This window comes from Mycotypha africana (assembly GCF_025528875.1).
Source record: "Mycotypha africana strain NRRL 2978 chromosome Unknown BDF20scaffold_1, whole genome shotgun sequence".
In the NCBI taxonomy this organism is placed as follows: domain Eukaryota; kingdom Fungi; phylum Mucoromycota; class Mucoromycetes; order Mucorales; family Mycotyphaceae; genus Mycotypha; species Mycotypha africana.
Window position 1 is genome coordinate 3,325,359 of NW_026515725.1, and position 18,948 is coordinate 3,344,306.

At 38.3% G+C, this 18,948-nt stretch overlaps 9 protein-coding genes across 9 annotated transcripts; 5 read left to right on the top strand and 4 right to left on the bottom strand.

Annotated features, from left to right (window-relative positions):
* Positions 1–7: 7 nt before the first annotated feature.
* BDF20DRAFT_812860 (uncharacterized protein) lies at positions 8–2,610 on the top strand (the record flags this gene model as incomplete). Its single annotated transcript, XM_053076833.1, has 9 exons — positions 8–221; positions 299–429; positions 518–614; positions 799–1,035; positions 1,186–1,413; positions 1,495–1,613; positions 1,679–1,923; positions 1,985–2,327; positions 2,392–2,610. The coding sequence occupies 9 exons, from the start codon at positions 8–10 to the stop codon at positions 2,608–2,610; spliced, it is 1,833 nt and encodes a 610-aa protein (XP_052941266.1).
* Positions 2,611–3,036: 426 nt separating this feature from the next.
* Positions 3,037–5,006, bottom strand: BDF20DRAFT_904353 (ATP synthase subunit alpha; the record flags this gene model as incomplete). The annotated part of the gene is made up of 4 exons (XM_053083021.1): positions 3,037–3,896; positions 4,001–4,490; positions 4,616–4,846; positions 4,947–5,006. The coding sequence occupies 4 exons, from the start codon at positions 5,004–5,006 to the stop codon at positions 3,037–3,039; spliced, it is 1,641 nt and encodes a 546-aa protein (XP_052941267.1).
* Positions 5,007–5,818: 812 nt separating this feature from the next.
* BDF20DRAFT_847753 (apolipo protein O-domain-containing protein) lies at positions 5,819–6,951 on the bottom strand. Its single transcript, XM_053079821.1, has 4 exons — positions 6,841–6,951; positions 6,697–6,771; positions 6,521–6,637; positions 5,819–6,435 (listed from the first exon to the last, which is right to left on the bottom strand). The coding sequence occupies exons 1-4, from the start codon at positions 6,865–6,867 to the stop codon at positions 5,896–5,898; spliced, it is 759 nt and encodes a 252-aa protein (XP_052941268.1). The 5' UTR covers positions 6,868–6,951; the 3' UTR covers positions 5,819–5,895.
* A 926-nt stretch (positions 6,952–7,877) lies between these two features.
* BDF20DRAFT_831999 (uncharacterized protein) lies at positions 7,878–8,476 on the top strand (the record flags this gene model as incomplete). Its single annotated transcript, XM_053078499.1, has 2 exons — positions 7,878–8,096; positions 8,300–8,476. The coding sequence occupies 2 exons, from the start codon at positions 7,878–7,880 to the stop codon at positions 8,474–8,476; spliced, it is 396 nt and encodes a 131-aa protein (XP_052941269.1).
* Positions 8,477–9,208: 732 nt separating this feature from the next.
* On the top strand, positions 9,209–10,611 carry BDF20DRAFT_81854 (calponin domain-containing protein). Its single transcript, XM_053077380.1, has 6 exons — positions 9,209–9,371; positions 9,443–9,581; positions 9,631–9,709; positions 9,776–9,940; positions 10,030–10,146; positions 10,216–10,611. The coding sequence occupies exons 1-6, from the start codon at positions 9,332–9,334 to the stop codon at positions 10,279–10,281; spliced, it is 606 nt and encodes a 201-aa protein (XP_052941270.1). The 5' UTR covers positions 9,209–9,331; the 3' UTR covers positions 10,282–10,611.
* Positions 10,597–12,035, bottom strand: BDF20DRAFT_997762 (40S ribosomal protein S6-B; the record flags this gene model as incomplete). Its single annotated transcript, XM_053085445.1, has 4 exons — positions 11,851–12,035; positions 11,648–11,712; positions 10,969–11,332; positions 10,597–10,887 (listed from the first exon to the last, which is right to left on the bottom strand). The coding sequence occupies exons 1-4, from the start codon at positions 11,854–11,856 to the stop codon at positions 10,597–10,599; spliced, it is 726 nt and encodes a 241-aa protein (XP_052941271.1). The 5' UTR covers positions 11,857–12,035.
* On the top strand, positions 12,036–13,448 carry BDF20DRAFT_847771 (translation initiation factor eIF 4e-like domain-containing protein). The gene is made up of 5 exons (XM_053079822.1): positions 12,036–12,137; positions 12,254–12,493; positions 12,594–12,771; positions 12,861–12,997; positions 13,074–13,448. Exons 2-5 carry the CDS (start codon positions 12,267–12,269, stop codon positions 13,177–13,179), a joined length of 648 nt encoding a protein of 215 aa, XP_052941272.1. The 5' UTR covers positions 12,036–12,137; positions 12,254–12,266; the 3' UTR covers positions 13,180–13,448.
* A 1,954-nt stretch (positions 13,449–15,402) lies between these two features.
* BDF20DRAFT_812687 (uncharacterized protein) lies at positions 15,403–15,888 on the top strand (the record flags this gene model as incomplete). The annotated part of the gene is made up of 1 exon (XM_053076814.1): positions 15,403–15,888. A coding segment is annotated over one exon (486 nt), but the record flags the coding sequence as incomplete, so codon positions are not given.
* A 1,145-nt stretch (positions 15,889–17,033) lies between these two features.
* Positions 17,034–18,851, bottom strand: BDF20DRAFT_909707 (WD40-repeat-containing domain protein; the record flags this gene model as incomplete). Its single annotated transcript, XM_053083621.1, has 4 exons — positions 17,034–18,147; positions 18,237–18,403; positions 18,481–18,678; positions 18,777–18,851. 4 exons carry the CDS (start codon positions 18,849–18,851, stop codon positions 17,034–17,036), a joined length of 1,554 nt encoding a protein of 517 aa, XP_052941274.1.
* Between the last annotated feature and the right edge of the window lie 97 nt (positions 18,852–18,948).

The window sequence follows — 18,948 nt, forward strand, 5'->3', positions numbered from 1 at the left end:
TTTCCTAATGACAGAAGATCTTCCTACTTCTTCATTTACTCCATCCTCTAACAATTACTTCTTGCCAAACTCAAGATCTATTTCTTACGCAGTTGAAGAAGAAGACCCCTGGAGCAGCGTTACTTTTGAACCAGTCGATGAAATCAGGCAGCCTTTTAATCAGTCTCAGAATATAAGCGATAGTTTAGTTTCTGATGGTCTAGCAGCATCCAATGTTTTAGGTAAGGCTACGTAGCGTAATCAACCTGAGCTTTATACCATATTAATTTACGAAACACGTTCCTTTTTTTTGACAAAGTCGGAGTAGATGTGCCTGAAATATTTGACACAGCTTATATTCGTGCAAGTCCTATTGGTGATAGAGTCAGTGTAGAGGCTGTGGAAACAATTGTAAGCCTAGGTGGTCTTGGACCGAAAATAACTGAGCAAGTAGGTAATAAGTTTAAAAGTTTTGCGAATTTGATTTTGCCGAATGTTTATTGACGTTAACATTTACATACGACTTATATATTCTTAGATTGTAGCTTTGACTGTGCCTTCAGGTGCTATGTATATCACCAGGAACGAATTTAATTGTGCTATGGCTTTGCTTGGATTTGCTCAGAAGAATATGGGTTAGAAATAACATTCAAAGTATAAGTATCTCAAATGATGAAGCATAAATAGCTGACATATCGGTCTGTATTTTTTCTAGAACTTTCGTTACTTACAGTCTATCAGCATAGAAATGGTATGCACATCTATGAAAGCTGAAAGGATCATATATTCACACTAAATAAAACGCATCGAAATACTTAGAGTTACCTACAACATCCTTACCAGGCCTTGAATATGTTTCTATCAAGCGAGCCAACCCATTATTCACTGTATCTCTCAAGCCTAAACGACACCAAACATTTGACGATGATCCCTGGAGAATACCGTCTAACTCGCCAACCATGAATGGAGACGGACTTGTCGCAGCCTACACTTCAATTAGCAGTGGTATAACAAACAAGAACGAGAAAACTCTGGCTGTGATGGATGCCAGCAACGGTGCCACAGCAACAACAACAGAAGATGCAGTTATATCAGAGGATCAATTTGCAGAAACGACAAACACCGTGACGACTACGGAGATTCCAAGCCATACTGTACCAGTTACTCTTATCACCGACAAGGCTTCTACACAGGCTCTTGTGAAAGCCTCAACAGAAAGCTACCAATGGTTCTTAGATTTGGATCAGATTACAGTTTCTGTAGCCGAGAAAGAAGGATTCTTGTTCACACACATCAACTATTGGGTACAAAGTATGCAAAGACAAACCTCTGTTAGACGGCGTTATAGTGATTTTTACTGGTTTTGGGAAACATTATTGAAACGTTATCCCTTCAGAGTGATCCCGAATTTGCCGCCAAAGAAAATGTCGAACAGTAACGTGTTGTCATGATGGAAGAAGGAAAACAGTATTAATCAAAAATAGATACTCATATATCCTTCTTGACGATGTATAGAGGATAAGATCTTTTTGGAGAGAAGGATACAAGGTTTAACTCGATTTATTAATCATATCGTTCGTCATCCTGTGCTTAAAAACGACGAAGAAGTGATCATATTTCTAACTGAACAATCAGTAAGTTGAGTAGTTTTATCCTTTTCAATGTCTGAAGAAAATACAACTTATGTATAAATTGACAGGATTTTGCCGCTTGGAGAAAGGCTAAATTGCCAGACCTACGCGAAGATTTTGAACGCCTCCATCCCCAAACAGAAGAATTGGAAGGCTTTATACCAAAAGACCTTGACGAGCGAATCAAGCAAGTGAAAGAGAGATTACCAAAAACAATTGAAAAGTACGATGCATTATGCAGCATAATGGAAAATATGATCCACTTGAAAGAGGCGCGTGCGAAAAAAATGAAACAATATAAAGATAATTTAAGGTAATGATGCGATTAGCGCAAAAAGTCTAATGAGATGATCTATTCTAACTGGCTGTTTAAGGGAATTGAGTGACATCGAACATGTTTGTTTTGTTACCGACTGTAATGCTTGTAAAAAGGTTGTCCAAGCGTATGACAGTGTGGGTACTTACATAGACCAAAAAAGTACCATTATGGAGGCTGAAGCTGCCACATCTGCATTGGGCGTACTTGAAAAACTCAAAAGTCATCGTGAAATATGCGCTTCCTTCTTGGAAATGTTAGATAGGAAGGCACAGTTAGAGTTGAACACAATTAATGCTCTGTATCGTAGGATATCAGCTAATACAGCAAAAGTGAATCAAAACCGTGGTGTCCCCAGTCTCGAAGCAGAGGTTGCAAGGCTAGATGATGCTATAAAAGCTGTAAGTATATAATTACGGTTTGTTGTTCATAAAGCAGGAGATTAACCAGCTCAATTAATATCAGGATACAGAAAAAATGATATATCAGCAAAGAAGAAATACATATATTCGCTATTGTGTTGCAAATGAATTATCTTACCTGCACAAGCAGCAAGCATTCGTAGCGATACTCTATCAAAGTTTTGTACACGAACAATTACAATATGCTCGTAGATCAGTTGAAACATGGAAGGCGTTGGAGGCTCTCTTATGTGAAATGCCTAAACCTGAAGAATTTGCATAAAACAGTTTTTCACAGCTATTCAGCAATAGATATACCCTTCACTTTTATACTAACAACTAATGACCAACCTACTGTTCTCTATTTCGAATTATTTGCTATTCGTATCACGGCTGATTTCAATTAGGCTCAACAGTAAAATAAAAATGTTCAGGAATAATACAAACTTTTAATAATGAGAAGAAATAACTTTAAAAGAGTTAAGAATAAATAGAATTATAAAGAATCCTGGCATTTAAGCCAACATAATGTCACAATAACAAAAAAATGAAAGGTTTGAATTCATAGTGTATAGACACCAAGATTAAGGAAAGTACGGGCTATTCTAAACTGAAATTGTTTTATGTTATTTTCTTTCCAATATTTCTAGCAGGTTGGTTATTTTTTCAAGCTGTTGTGGTCGTGTTCAGACATCCATTATTACTGCACCTAATAGAATTGCTTGGTGTGATTCTCACAAACTTCACGAAGCTTGGCTTCAAGGTCCTTCGAAAGGACACCTTGGGCGCGAATTTCTTCAAGGACGTCCTTGTGTTGAGTGGCAACGTGGCTAATGAAGTCCTTTTCCCATTCAGTAACCTTGTTGACGGGAATCTTATCGAGATAACCATTAACACCAGCAAAGATGATAGGAACTTGAGCTTGAATAGAAAGAGGAGAGTATTGAGGTTGCTTCAATAATTCAGTGAGACGAGCACCACGGTTCAACAAGAATTGAGTGGAAGCATCCAAATCAGAACCGAATTGGGCAAAGGCAGCAACTTCACGGTATTGAGCCAAGAAAAGCTTCATAGAACCAGCAACTTGTTTCATGGCCTTGGTTTGAGCAGCAGAACCGACACGAGAGACGGAAAGACCGACGTTAATAGCAGGACGGATACCCTTGAAGAAGAGTTCGGCTTCCAAGAAAATTTGACCATCGGTAATGGAAATGACATTAGTGGGAATATAAGCAGAGACATCACCACCTTGAGTTTCGATAATGGGAAGAGCAGTCATGGAACCATAACCAAAGTTCTTATTCATTTTAGCGGCACGTTCTAAAAGACGAGAGTGAAGGTAGAAGACATCACCAGGATAGGCTTCACGACCAGGAGGACGACGAAGCAAGAGAGACATTTGACGGTAAGCAACAGCTTGCTTGGACAAATCGTCATAGATGATCAAGGAGTGACGACCATTGTCACGGAACCATTCACCAATGGCAGCACCTGAGAAAGGAGCGAGGTATTGAAGAGGAGCGGCTTCAGAGGCAGTAGCAGCAACAACGATGGAGTACTTCATGGCATCTAGGAATTTCATACGAATAGTATTCCTTGAGTATTGTATTCATTTACTGGCGCATATTATTTTTTAGTTTTCAATTGACTGTAATTCAACGATTGAGACTTACCATTTTCTTCCAAAGTTCTAACAAGCTGAGCAACAGTGGAACGCTTTTGACCAACAGCAACGTAGATACAGTATAACTTCTTGGATTCATCACTACCATTGTTCCAGTTCTTTTGATTCAAAATGGTATCGAGAGCAACGGCAGTCTTACCAGTTTGACGATCACCGATAATCAATTCACGTTGACCACGACCGATAGGAACCATAGAATCAACAGATTTGATACCAGTTTGCATAGGCTCATTGACAGAGTGACGAGGCAAAATACCAGGAGCCTTGACTTGGACACGAGAACGACCTTCAGTTTGAAGAGGACCCTTACCATCAATGGGGTTACCAAGGGCATCGACGACACGGCCTAAAATACCGGGACCGACAGGAACGTCGACAATGGCTCCGGTACGCTTGACGGTATCACCTTCTTTGATCAAACGATCGTTACCGAAAACGACGATACCGACGTTATCGGGTTCCAAGTTAAGGGCCATACCCTATAATGAATCATTCAATAAAAGTGTTTTAAATTGGTTAATATGCGTTCAACCATCCACATTCTACTTTTTGTTGGTCCTGTTTTGTATCCTCACAAAACGGGAATAAAAAAGTTAGAAAGTACCTTAAGACCACTGGAGAATTCAACCATTTCTTCAGCTTGACAGTTCTTCAAACCATAAACACGGGCAATACCATCACCAATGGACAAGACACGACCAGTTTCTTGAAGGTCAACTTCAGAGTTAGCACCCAAAATACGTTGTTCAAGGATGGAAGAGACTTCAGAAGTAGAAGGCTTGGCAGAAGCGTAAGTACGAGCCATGGTAGCAACGGCACCGAGATTGAGGCGAGCCTATTTAAAAAGGTGGGGTTAGTTTTGTTTGTCATTCCCATAGTCATGCCGTTTTAGACAATAAGGTTGGTATCAAAATTGACACTGAGAAAATACATACAGCGGGTAATACACTGCGGTTCAATGCGGGACGAGCAATACGAGCAACGTTTCTAAGCATGATGAGAAGGGTGGTTGTTTGTTGATTGAGTGTTGTAGCAAGAGAATTAAAATCCTAGAGAAACAGCAAAAAATATATTGTGTGGGTTATACTCAGACTAGATTATGCCAGGATAGACAAACCACTTTTTCAGCTCAGGCACAAAGTTCGGTTGTTTCCCCATGCCAGCATAGTGTGGAGTCCGACGTCATCTACTTTCAGTTCGTATACTCAGACGCATTTACAGTTTTCTCCAGATCCTTTTTCTTTTTTTTCTTTTTGCGCACTCCAATTCGTTAACTTACCTTAAATACTTCTCTGATATGAAGCGAATCATAACAGAATGAAAGTTATTGATCAGCTCTAACTCTCAATACAATAATTGAGTGTAGAACAGTTTTCTTAACTGAACTGGAGGTCAATATACGAATATTTTAGTTTGAAAGTTTAGAGCATGCTTTAAGGGATGTATTGAATGGCAAATTTTGCAATTGCTTAGCAAGCGTTGAAGCCTGTTGGTTTGTATGGAGAGTATTAATAAACTGAAAAACACTACTCAGTGAGCGGTTTTTGAGCAGATTGCACAGATCGAGGCCTTGGGATATTTTTTTCAGTTGATACTATTTCTTGATATTGAAACAGCAAATAAGCCAAAGGTCACTGTTCCATAGAAGGAATTGCAAACAATTTTAGCCATACGGGGTTTCGGTATCAAAATAAGCGTGTGGTTTTTCTTTTTTAACCCCCATATTTACTACTACACGCTTTTTATTAAAGTCAACTGAAACTATAAACATATTGGACAGAAGAATAAATTAATCTCTTGATTTTTTCAAAGTTTCTTCAACGGCAGGCTATGACAGATAGTTGGGTTTTAGTTAAATGAAGTATTTTCAACGCGATGTTCTTTCTATGTTGTTACCTTTGCTCTGGTCGAATACATGCTTTCAACGTTCTTCTTCACTTCATCAAACTTATCATCGACTTTTTCTTTTGTTTCTTGAGTTGTTTGGTTGACTTGGCTTCTTACTTTATCTACATTTTGCTCAACTTTTTTGCGGAGAAAAGAGGTATTTTCATCGACTGTACCCCGTAACTTCCTAACTGTTTCATCCGCTTGTTTACGAGCATCCGTAATAGCATGGTCAACCTGCTGATGAATGGATTTCAATTGAGGATATCTATTTTCGAGTTTTTGAAGTTTGTGTCCCACATTGCAGGTAGTTTTGGGTAATAAATAATAAGAAGTGCCAATAGCCAATGTTGTGGAAGTTAAGAATCGAAGAACAATGTTGCGTCTACGTGCAATAACTGTACCGGCCAAGGCTGCTACACCCACATATAGAATGTTGGGCATAATTTCTTCGTTTTTATCAATGATGTTATCAATATCTGTTTTCAAATCATTCTCTACAGTTTTGTATTTATTGACCCAAGTATCCACATGTGACTAAAAAAATTTATACAGCAGTATATAGCTTGTAAGTTTGTTACGACAAATATGAAGTCGAGTTTAAAAATTGACCCTACGCTACCTTTCCTTGCTGTAACGTCTGGTGGGCATATTTTTGGGCATAGTGTACTTGCTCCTCTAATTTCGTAGGCGATTCAACAATGACAACTTTTGGTTCAGGCTCATCGTAAATGCTTAGCTATTGATCTTCATATTAGCAATGATGAATTTTCGGGTATATTTTTGCGTATTGCTTACTTTGGTTCGTTTTTCCTCTGCAAGCACAGGTGCAGCGTTAGCGATCAAGACACTACCTACAGCCGCTGTAGCCAGCTACAACAATAAAATTGAAAGTTTAAGAACTCGACGATTGTCTCTGCTAACTATGCCATAAGCGCTTACACTTCTCTTAAGAGCAGACGAAAACATTGAATTAAAATATTGTATTATTGGTAAGAAAAAAGTGGAGAAGCTCAATTGATCTTTGCCGTCAATCCGGGGTGAAAGTTGACAGAATACAAAAACTGAGTTCACTCGCCTATGGAAGGTGACGTCAATTAATTTATAGGGGCTCAAATTGTTTATTTGTTTATTTGTATTTTTTTTTTTTTCAGATTTCACAGAATATTGTTTTCTTCTTTCTTTTAGTTTCTCCTTCAACACAGTTGTGTGGCCACGCAATAGTATCTCTTCTCTCGCTTGGAGATGGAAGCTATGAGGTGAAGAAGGAAACTGCAAGGTTTACATTGGTTGTTTCTAAGCTCTGTCCGTACGTCGCACATTGTTACGAAATCCTCTTCTTTGAGCAACCAACACACAGCTGGTTCCAAAAAGCAATATTTTCTCTTAAATATGGGCTGACGCATAGGCAGGACGATTGCTTCAAGGTCAGACGGAAAGAGAGAAAAGCATAAATGTACCATCAGGGACTCCTTCGTGGCCAACTGACAAGCATTATCTCCACTGCGGTACACTGCAACATTGCTTTGCAGAACGGGCAGGTTTGATTTCACCTACTTTATAACTTATTGATTCACCTTTTTTTTGAGTTAGAATGTGCTTTCCGCACCTGTTTTCTCTCTTTTTTTGTCGTTCTTGAGGAGAATTACTGTGTACAAAAAAGCTGATCAATTGGCCTCTTTCATTCATATTTTGAGCTCAAGTTATGCTGGAGTCCTAGAAATGAACCTCCTACTGCCCGTTGTGAATTGCCTGCCATTCATTTGATAAAAAAGTTGTCAACATTCCGTCCAAACTCGTGAATATACCAATGTGACCCTCATCCTCTCTGTATCCCCCCCGTCTATTAAGCTAAACAGGTGTTTGTATAGGCTTACATTCTGTGAAAAAATTTCTGCTGGCTGAGCAATCTTGTTCTATAAATTTAAAAAACAAAGTACTGAAAGAATGTGCCGAATACATGACATTGACTGAGGCCGATGGTCTTGCTTTCAAAAATTCGACCCTTGGCACGATTATCAAGCAAAATCAATCAGTATCTATTGCAAGTGGAAGAACGACCTGCCCCTATTAGACCAAGAATTGCATTGGATGGCCTGTGGGTTGTTTTCCATCTTGGATTTGACAAAAACAGACTAGGCTATGGTTTAGTTTTGATTCAGAATTTGGATGGTCTTTTATATGAATGCGAGGTAGAAGTGAGCTTATAGTGAAATTAAGAAAGTAGCAGTGACAACCGAATAATATTGTTCCTGTTAATGAATTGTACAACGCCACTGCGAGATATCTGGCTTACTAGTAAGGCTGAAATGTGCCTGATGAAATCCTATTTGTTCCAGTACACCATAATTGGTCAAGGCTGAAAATCTGGATTGTTTCTTCGATTGTTTTTATGATTTAGATGTTAGAACGTGACATGAACACAATGTCAAGCAGGCCATCTTGTACATTCAGCAAATCAAAACAAGCTGCCTTGACACAGAACGGCTGCTTGCAGCACTCGTCGCGCGGATCACGGTCGTTGAAACCAACGCATTTCTGCTCAACTCTGAAACTCGGCCCGCGTGACAGAGTATGATTTCATCACTCAAGTTTGGGCACCCATACTGAAATCACTGCGGACCGCCATCCATTTGACGAATCCTGAATATTCCGTTAATGCTCTCCCACATACCTCCACCTTTCCCATCTTTGATGGTTGTTTCAATTAAAGAGTATTATCATTCATACCAAAAGACATCATTCCATTTGCTTGTTGCTTACATTTGTGTAATCTTTCGTCCTGGGTCAGGTTACTGGCCATGATTTCTTTTTTTTTTTATTTTTTGTATTTTGTGTTTTTTTTTAATCTCTTCTTGTTGAGACATTTACCGAAACATTTAGCAGAATGAGAATTATGCCTTTGAAAATCATTTAAATACAACTTATCGCATGCCTCACTAATTCTTGTCATTAATGATTTCTCTTTCAGGAGTTTTTTTTTGTTTGTTTTTACTCTTGACAACTGACTAAAATTGTTCATTTGGATTGAGTTTAGGAGAATACGGAGGAAGGTAAGCATAACGATATCCTTGAGAGTGAATGTATTTTCTTATATCAGTTGCGCCATGAGTAGGGGCATTATCCATGACAAGATAATGTCTTTTCATTTCTGGATACTTGTCAATTTCATCAAGAGTAGATCTAAAAAACTTCATAATGTTTTGTTACTGTTCCAGTGCTATAATCATCTGTCTCATCACTCGCTTTGCAACTCGCAACATTACTTAAACCTGTGGCAGAAATTGCATTCATTAAAAAAGATACGCGTTTTCATTTAAACTTTCCTAAAAAGAAACGCCGCCCTTTGAGAAACCAGCCCTTTTGAATTTTTAGAAAAATAAATCCGTTTGGGGGTTCTGCTAACTGTAACAAACAGCCCTTCAAAAATACGATGGAAGACGAAGAAACGCCTTTGTACGGTATCGACAAAGGTAAATATAAACGAAAGGGAAGTGGAATTACATTGAAAAGCTAGCGCTAATATTACCTTGTCGCTCTCAAGAGATTCACGCTAGAATTGATGCAAAGTATTCTGTAGAACGGGAAAAGGAAGCACGCCAATGGATTGAAGATCTCATCGGCGAGAAGTTTCCTTCAGAAGATTTCGCTGAAAGTTTGAAAGACGGTACTATATTGTGCAAGTATGTTTGAGAAAAATTCGATGGACTTCAGGCCGACAGTTTCGCTCAGATTGAATTCTCATAGAGTCATTGAAAAGCTAAAACCTGGATCCGGTAAATTCAAACAGTCGAGACTACCTTTTGTTCAGGTAAGCATCTGAACAATAAGCTTCCAGAAGATATGTTAATAATTGTTTGGAGTTCTACCGAATTAGATGGAAAATATTTCTATATTTTTGCGAGGTGCAGAAGCCCTAGGAGTACCAAAGCATGATCTTTTCCAAACCATTGATTTATACGAGAAGAAAAACATGACACAAGTGGTGGACGCGATATTTTCATTATCTAGATATGGATATAAGGCAGGAACCTCACCGGATGTGAGTTATTAACGCTACGATAACAAGTTGAATACGAATTGCTGGATCAAATTATAACTTGTTATATTTTGCCGATGTTTGATATATAGTATCTGGGACCCAAGCTTGCAGATAAACAACAGGCTGCATATTCAAAAGAAGCAGCAGCAGCAGCAGCAGCAACATATAACACATATCAATATGGCTATACCGGCGGTGCTAATCAAGTAAGTACTTATAGAAATTTTATCGAAACAGATAAATCAAAAATTCTCAGAAACAATTGTTTTCGCTAGTCTGGAATGACTTTTGGTAAAAGACGTGAGGTAGTAGGCAGTGACCCAAACTCTCAGTACAAATAATCATTTTACAACTATGAAATTACAACTGAAAATAAAACTTCACCTTCCCTAACTTATTATTGACTTCCGTCTCCAATTCTATGACTTCAGCTGGTAACTTCTGCACGTACATTTACTCACGTTCACGAAGAAAATGAAAATAATATTTTCTTATGTTGCAAATCGTTCATATCGGCACATAATCTCTCAACAATTTGGCACATCCACATCCACATCGAAACATACATTCATGGCAACAATTGTTTTTCCTAACTACAAAGTGATTTTAATTTTTGAAAATTGACTTAAAATATCTTCATATATAAATCCAATAATTTAAGCAGAAGCAGACTTTTGCATAGAAGAGGTACGGCGACGTTCGGCCTTTTCTTGCTTTTGTTCCTTGACACGCTTAGCGAGCAATTGCTTATATTCAGCTTCAGCTTCACGGGAAGCTTCAGCTCTTCTACGCTTAATGGCTTGTCTATGTCTCTTACGTTGGAGAGTAAGAGGAGTGACAAGACGTTGGATCTTAGGAGCCTTGGTGTAAGGCTTCTTACCCTCAGTCTTGGGTTGAACTTCGCGACGAATGACGTACTTGCGGACATCATCTTCCTTGGACAAGTTCTATAAGAGCGTAAGTGGAGGAAGCCTTATTAAATCAAATCTTCTCCAAAAAGATCATAATAGAAAAATCATATAACTTACGAAGAACTTTCTGATCTTGGAAGCACGCTTGGGACCGAGACGCTTGGGAACAGTGGTATCAGTCAAGCCGGGAATATCTTGTTCACCTTGCTTGACAACAACAAGAGACAAGACAGAGAGGTCAGAACCAACGATACAACCACGGACGGACTTTCTCTTACGTTCACCAGTACGACGGGGACGGTAACAGGAGTGACCCTTGGACATCAAGAGCTTAACACGGTGAGGTAAGAGGACACCTTGCTTCATGGGGAAACCTTGCTTGTCGTTACCACCGGTAATGCGGAAAACGTAACCCTTGAATTCGTCACCGAGGGAATCACCAGAGACTTCTTGGGCCATACGCTTATCGTAGAAGCCACGACTATATCAAAGTTAATTGCTACCATTAGTATCTTTGAAATCGATCTAATTATTTCAACATTCAAACTGCAAAAAAGCAAATGTAGAATGGCCGAGTTGTTGAGCTGTCTAAAGAATATAGGAGGCACAAATAATGTAGCCTTATCGTTGAGCTGCGTATGACAAACATATGTGTTTCTGCACTTCGGTTTTCAAAGTAATGTTGGACTAGCTGATCATCAGAAAAAAACAACCAGTTGTTCACGTTGCTGATGGTCTCCTCGGCTATTCTTCATTTGCTCTTTCGCAATAACGAATGGACTGAAGAGACACTTACAGACGACGTTCGTCTTCAATTTCAATCAACTTTTGACAGCCGGTGGCTGGGTTGGCAATGTTCAACTATTGACATGAGAAACAGAAAAGAAAGTTGCAAAGGTAAATAATCCGTAATCCGTAAACATCATCCATCCATTTTCTATAATCCTTCTGTTGAAATGATGATGTGTTATGCATAATTGATAAGTGTTGAGTACGGACCTTCATACCGCAGATAGAGAGGAGGATCTATATGTTTGTTCTTTCCTCTTCGATGTAACTCTTCCTTCACTCATCGCCCTTTCGAAAACCAAAATGGCAGACAAACAACGCTGCTCCGGCCTGAATTCCGGAATTGAAGCGTCACGTTTCGAGGGGTTTCCTTTTCTGTATTCTGGCCCGAAACGTGAATTTTACCTAGCTGTGCGTTGTCATCCAAAAGATTTTTTTTTTATGTGGTAATGGAACTAGCTTTCAGTATTTATTTGTTAAGTAGACTATTACAAACGGTAAATATTTTAAAAATTGCTGACAACTCTCCACTGTAGTATATTGTCAAAAAAATTGAAAGACATTGAAATTTGAATATGCTAATTCTTTCTTCTTCTTTTCGCGAAAACACTAGAATACAAAAGAATATGACTGAACAAGAAGTTTTGGCTGCTACACCAGTGCAAGAAGATACAACAAAGGAAGACAGACCCATTACAGTTTTCGAAGATCCCAAAAACTACAACGTCAAACATCCTCTTCAAAATACCTGGACTTTATGGTTCGATAACCCTGGTAAAAAAGCTAGCGCTACAAACTGGTCTCAAAACTTGAAGGAAATCGTTGATGTCAATACAGTCGAAGATTTCTGGGGGTACGTGTGTCAATCGAAGAAAAAGACTAAGAGACTACATATTGTTATTCTTTTTTTTTTTGTTTTACCAGCATGCTAATTACATTGGTAACGATTTTAGAGTTCATAATAATATTGTCAAAGTAAATCATCTTGAAATCAGTTCCAACTATCATATATTTAAGAAGGGGGTACGACCTGAATGGGAAGATCCCGTTAATGCCAGTGGTGGAAAATTCAGTATTCAGTTTCCCAGGAATAGAACAGGCGAGGCCATTAATGATTACTGGCTTAATTTGGTAAAGACGCTCATATTGTTTCGAATAGAATGGATTGGGATTATGAAGAAACAGACGTGATTAACGACTCAAATTCTTCTGATATATAGATCCTTGCCATGCTGGGCGAACAGTTTCAATATGAAGACGAGATTTGTGGTGCAGTCGTATCAGTGCGTAAAGTATTTTACAGAGTAGCACTTTGGATTAAGAGCTCAGAAAGAAATGAAAAGATTGAAACCATTGGGTAGGTTCAGATGAGACTATACAAAAGGTAGAATTTTAAACGACCAATACAGTATTAATCTATTTCTTTTATGTAGCCGTCAATTAAAGGAATTCTTAAATCTGAACAGCAACTTAACAGTTGAATTTACTCCTCATAGTGATTCGTCAAACAAGTCAGGTGAAAATAGATTCACTGTTTAGGAACTATATATATATATATATATATTTTCTTTTGAGTTATGATGAAGTCGCCAACCTGCCTAGAAAAGAAAGAAAAACGAAAACAGATTCAAGGTATCTGCTCTGTATATTATCTTCATTTAAAAACAGTTCAACTTCTCGATAAAGCTCGCTAACATTATGATAAACCGCAACCAAATAAAGAAAATGCATATTCGTAAGCTTTTTATTTTTGGAATAATGACAATATAGAATTATTATGGCTAGTATTATCTATCATTAACTCTCGGTTACGTGTTTGGTTACAAGGATTTGTTATTTTACAACTCAATGCTCTTTTTGAGTGTCATAGAAATTACTGAGAGGATATTCTCGCTGTAATTCTTATGTATCTTAATTTTGTTAAGCAGTATGGCTCTTACTTGGGAAATTTTAACTTTCAAAACCTTTGCATAAGGCATTGCTATCAAAGCAAACAGTAAGACAGTTCCCATTCTACAAATATCCTACGTTAGCAGATCAGGATCTTTAACTCGATGCTTGAGTAACATACAACTGTAAAACTTAAAAGACAGACGGGAACGTGATGAAGCAAGACGAATGTGTATTTGGGAGATGATACAAGTTTTTTCTTTTTCGCTCCGAGAGATTTTCCATTTTTTTCGCTTGTCTCTTTCGCTTGCTTCACTTCTTCGCAGTATTATGTATGAAGAGCCTCCACCTTTACCATTTCCGTCTTTACAGACTTTAAAAACTGTTGCAGTAGACATATTGAAAGTACAGAAAACCTCAACTACTCCAGACGTAGAGTTCAAAATATTCGATCCTGATTTTTCCTCAGCGATATCTGATAAGAAAAAAAGAACAAGATCAGGCAGTAAAGCTTGTGAAGTATGTAAGAAAAAGAAGATTCGATGTGATATCAACGCCTCTCGAAATGAGCGATGTACAAAGACAAATTGCCAATGCCTTCACCATCGAGTTAATATCAATAAGAATAAAAATACTATTGATGATATAAATATAATACAACAGCAACAGATAGGGCCGAACACTCATGCAACTATTATAGATCCTAAATCCAATACACAGCGACAACATAATAACAATAATAACAATAATAATGCCATTTTTAATCAACATGAAACAGCACCGTCAACAACTGTGTTCCGCAAACCTGGTCTGTCGAAGTCAGGTCACTTCACAGGTGAAACCTCGTTCTGCGAAGATCTCTTCTCTCAAAACCAACCATCCCTTGTCACCTTTGAATCGAATTATCCAATAATGAAAGCAATACCAAAAGAACCAAACATTTCCAAATCAGATCAACTTTATCTGATTGATATTTATTACGAGAATTTAAACCCATTCTATCCTTTGATCAATAAAGAAGAGATTGTAAAACAGCTGGAGTACGTGTTTGCTAACAAAGAAAGCTATTTATCACCGTTATTCTATTATGCCCTTTTTGCGCGAGCCGCTCAATTGCAGCACACCCCTCAACAACGACTTACTGCAGACAATAAAGCTTATACAGACCTTGGTGAAGAGTGTCTGAAATATTCTTCGCTTCTCATTGATGGTTATAGAGACAAACCACGAATCAGTACAATCTTAGCACTTATCATCTTGGCAAATCATTTAGAGCAGAAAAAAAAACTCGAAGATCTGACTAAAGTTTGGCTATGGGTGGGCGAAGCATTCCGAATGGCACTAGATTTAGGTATTCATCGGTCCTTTGTAACAAATGAAGAAGGCCCTTTTGATCAGCTCTGTATCCGCACTTTTTGGCTTGCTTACGTGACAGACTGCACAATTAGTATGGTGTATGGACGTCCTTTAGCCACTGAGGAAAAAGTACTGTAAGTGATAAATTTTCTGTTTTAAAGTTATAATGTCTATTTATAATTATCTTAAAGTAATGATTCTATTTTATGTCCAATGCAACTATACAACCTTTATTAGCGATGTGACATACCCAAAAAAACTTGAAAATGATGATAGTTATGTTTCTGTCTGGATTGATAGTCTTGGTACATTGATCGCTTCAAGCAAAGTGACTTCAAGAGTTATCAGATTTAATTATTGTCCCCCACCACCCTTCATCATTCAGGGTCCTATCAAGGTATGTAAGTTACGTAAGCCATTTGACCTGTTACAAGTATATCAATAAGCTTTAATTTATATAATGTATAGAGACACAATGCCTTTCTTGTAAGTGTTGACTCTTGGTTAATCGACATTATGCATCCATCAGAGGAACCAGAATCACCTTTCTCAAGTGTTCCGAACATAGTGACAGAAGAAACGCCTACCGCAAGGCGACTCCAAACGCAAAAACGGTTATTTTTGTACACTAATTTGATCTTACTGCATCGACCTTACGTCAGTGACATTCTATCGAAGAGAAATACCAATAACAGGCCCTCGTACGATATTTGTTCGTATGCAGCGATTATCATAACCGACTTAGCAAGCAAGCTTGATACGAGTGATTTGTCATACCATTCTACATTACCTATCCTGGCTTATGCTTTAATAATGGCTGTACGTATACATATTATGAATGCTTCAAGCTCGAACCCTGAAAAGTTCAACGCTAAAAGGAATTTCGATTTGAGCATTTGTATATTAAGCAAGTTACCTCAGTCGCGAGATACGACATCAATGTTGTACGATTCTATACAAGCTTTAGAATATAAATATCATCACCGATATACTGGTTTATCAAATGAAGAAGAGAATGACCAACATGCCCAGTCTACTTCAAAAGTAAAACAACAAGTGATTACGGCAGCACAGATTGTTTTCTCTCCAAATACTATTGAAAAGCCTGCAACTACTACCGGTGCTAATTTACCCTTTTCACAATTAGTTAAAAGCAATGCTAATATTGTAGAGCAGACGAGCTTGAGCAACACTCGCATACCTATTAAAATAAAGGATTATACAAATAGAATAGAGAGTGTAGGACGGAAAAAGAAAAAGTCCAAAACAAAGCATGTCAGACACGCATCTTTACCAGCGACAACAACCTCAGGTTCAGTTCAGAAAATCAAAACAAGTGGCACACTATCATATTCCGTCAAACAACATGATATTGTTCAAACACATCAAGAGAAACTGCCAGCACCTGTACTCCCTGAATCTGGTAGACAAAATACAGCCGCACCAGTATCCTCCTCGTCTGCAGAAGAGCCCGTACAACCATATCAACTTCCCGTCGATGAATATCCACAGATAAGAGGTTTTACCGCTGGCACTTTGAGTTCTTATTCTTTTCATCATCTCGCGTCCAATGCCTATCATTCTAAAAGCTCAAATATTGTAGATGCTTCGATATCCTTTCCCAATCATCACAGCATACAAAATGGCCTGACCAGAGCTTCATCAACAACTTTTAATCAAGCATCATTTCAGCAAGATTTTTCGTTACTGTATCCAGAGCTGGCAACAGCTACGACGTCTCAATTTAACCAATTAGTACCAAACCATTCACAGCAACCTTTGTACCAACAGCAGATACCCCTTAGAGACTTTGGCTTTCTGAGTGACGATTATTTACCTAATAACACCACCCTTCCCTTAAATTTTTCAAACAACACTAAAATTGGCGTAGCATTGTCGAATGATTATAGCAACGCGTTCTTCCTTCCTCCCGAAAATGATCAGCAGCAGCTTTTATCAACCTCAAGCATGCCATCAGAGGCGCCAACAATTGATAGTTTGGCATCTCAAAATGTGTTTACTGATCATAACTATATATAAAAGCCAATATATAGCGATGCTTCAAGTAATAATTTAGTACTTTTTGAAAGAAATTTACATAATATAATACTATATACAAATGGAACCAAAAACTCTGGGCGATGTTTCTAATTAAAAATGTCCAGTGTAGTGAATGGTTTATCTTTATCTTGTTCCTTCTGTTTTCTGGCTTTTTCAGCGGCGAGTTTTTCTTCCGCATCCAACCGCTTATGATCAATTACATTTCTCTTTGCCTGTTTGCGCTGATATCTCTTCAATGCAGAATTTCTGCCTCTCATTTTCTTCTTTTCTTTGACAGATCTGCCATCGTCTACTTCCTCACTTCGTTCCGCCGCTTCTTCTTCTGCAGCTCGTTTCTTCAAAATGTCCGCCTTTGTTTGTTTATTCACTCCACCAATTTGTGTGGGATCCAACATAATCATATCTGGCTGCAATTTATCCAACAGAGAGTGTACTTCGGTTTCTTGGCGTTGACGTTTAGTTTGATAAGGATTGGCTTCAAATGAATCAAAGTTGGCCTCACCAGCGCCTGGTATGACAATGCTGGAGATACCTTTACTATGTCCGAAGCCTAACACATCTTCAAATGGCACAAACCTAAGATCTTCGATGATGGAGCCACCTTCCAGATGAGACATGTAGGGTGAATTTTGTTTTGTTTTGAACGCATCTTTCCACACTTGTACATGTGCACCGCAACCTACACCTAATAACCCGGTATCAGAAATGTCGAGTGAGGTTGCTATACGAGTTGTATAGTATTCTTGTAAAAGTCCGTAAGTTCTAATATCCCATAATTTCATTTGTCCGTCAGCGCCAGATGTAGCCATATAATGTCCTCCTCTGTCGATAGCAATGGCTTTGACAGGACCCCGATGACATTGCATTTTTACAAGTGGTGCAGGCATGGAGGGAGCCCAAAGTGTCACTGTACCGTTTTGATGTCCTAAGTTGATTACTGCATTATATCTATTTTGTGTCATTGTGTTGCATGGACCAAGTCCTGTACGTCTTTCGGCAACAATTTCTCCAGTAGATGTATCTTGATACTTGAGGTAGCCGTTACTACCAACTGAGACAAGTAGATAGTGGTAAGGCAAAAATTCCAGCCTGTCGACGTAGGTGTGGCGTGTCAAACGATGGATTTCCATGCCGGATTTATCGTAGATGTAGACATATTTCTTCTGAGCAACCGCTAATAATGTCTCGTTATGTAGCCATCTGCAATTTAAATAGAATTCATGCCATAGTATCTCAGTAAAATAGAAAATATCATGTATAAATAAATGGTTCTACAATGCTAAACTTACGTAACATCACGCACAGCCTCATTAACATGTGTTTCAAAATGAAGATGTCCTGTTTGCCAATCAAACGCTGCTATATGACCTTTATGTCCGCCAATCAATAAATGTCGGCCATTGCGGGTATAATCTATGGAATAAGGACCATATTGAGGCAGGTCAAGTGTGAAAATCTAACAATATAGTATTGATTAGCCGAACAATTGATCTATAAAAAGGATCTACGATGAACAAGTAATAAAGCACTCACCTTGCTGACAGTATTGACATCAAGACTAGGTGCTAACTGATCTTGTCTAAATTTGAAAGTCTTTTCTATTCCTTCTGCTTCTAAATAACCTGCGTCCTCTTGCAATAAAAGTTCTGCTCTGGCTGCAGCTCGTGCGGCATCACGGCTATTTTTTTCCTGCTGCAATAGTTTAGCTCGTAGCTTTTTATCTGATATTTTCTACAAAGATGAAGTAAAGGATATCAGAATATCAATACAAAAGCCTTCTTATTATCGGCAAAAATGCTGAAAAAGGGGCGATGGTACAAACACTTTACTTTGATTTCTGAAGTAGCAGGAGCTGCACGCAAATACTTCTCTTCATTCTCAACCGGTTCATCATATTCGGCCATTCTTTTCCCTTTGGGTAATTTGAAGGCGGGTTTTTTCTCAGTTGAACTCTTCTTATTATCTATTTTTGTTTTGCTTTTATTGCGAGCCATATTACAA

Excerpts from the sequence above, each read along its gene's own strand:
- BDF20DRAFT_847753 (XM_053079821.1), bottom strand. The coding sequence starts at position 6,867 with ATGTTTTCGTCTGCTCTTAAGAGAAGT. Across the intron at positions 6,772-6,840 it reads CGTCTGCTCTTAAGAGAAGT|CTGGCTACAGCGGCTGTAGG; the intron begins GTAAGCGCTTAT and ends TTATTGTTGTAG. Across the intron at positions 6,638-6,696 it reads CAGAGGAAAAACGAACCAAA|CTAAGCATTTACGATGAGCC; the intron begins GTAAGCAATACG and ends GAAGATCAATAG.
- BDF20DRAFT_81854 (XM_053077380.1), top strand. The coding sequence starts at position 9,332 with ATGGAAGACGAAGAAACGCCTTTGTACGGTATCGACAAAG. Across the intron at positions 9,372-9,442 it reads TTTGTACGGTATCGACAAAG|AGATTCACGCTAGAATTGAT; the intron begins GTAAATATAAAC and ends GTCGCTCTCAAG. Across the intron at positions 10,147-10,215 it reads ATACCGGCGGTGCTAATCAA|TCTGGAATGACTTTTGGTAA; the intron begins GTAAGTACTTAT and ends TGTTTTCGCTAG.
- BDF20DRAFT_847771 (XM_053079822.1), top strand. The coding sequence starts at position 12,267 with ATGACTGAACAAGAAGTTTTGGCTGCTACACCAGTGCAAGAAGATACA. Across the intron at positions 12,494-12,593 it reads ACAGTCGAAGATTTCTGGGG|AGTTCATAATAATATTGTCA; the intron begins GTACGTGTGTCA and ends TAACGATTTTAG. Across the intron at positions 12,772-12,860 it reads ATGATTACTGGCTTAATTTG|ATCCTTGCCATGCTGGGCGA; the intron begins GTAAAGACGCTC and ends TCTGATATATAG.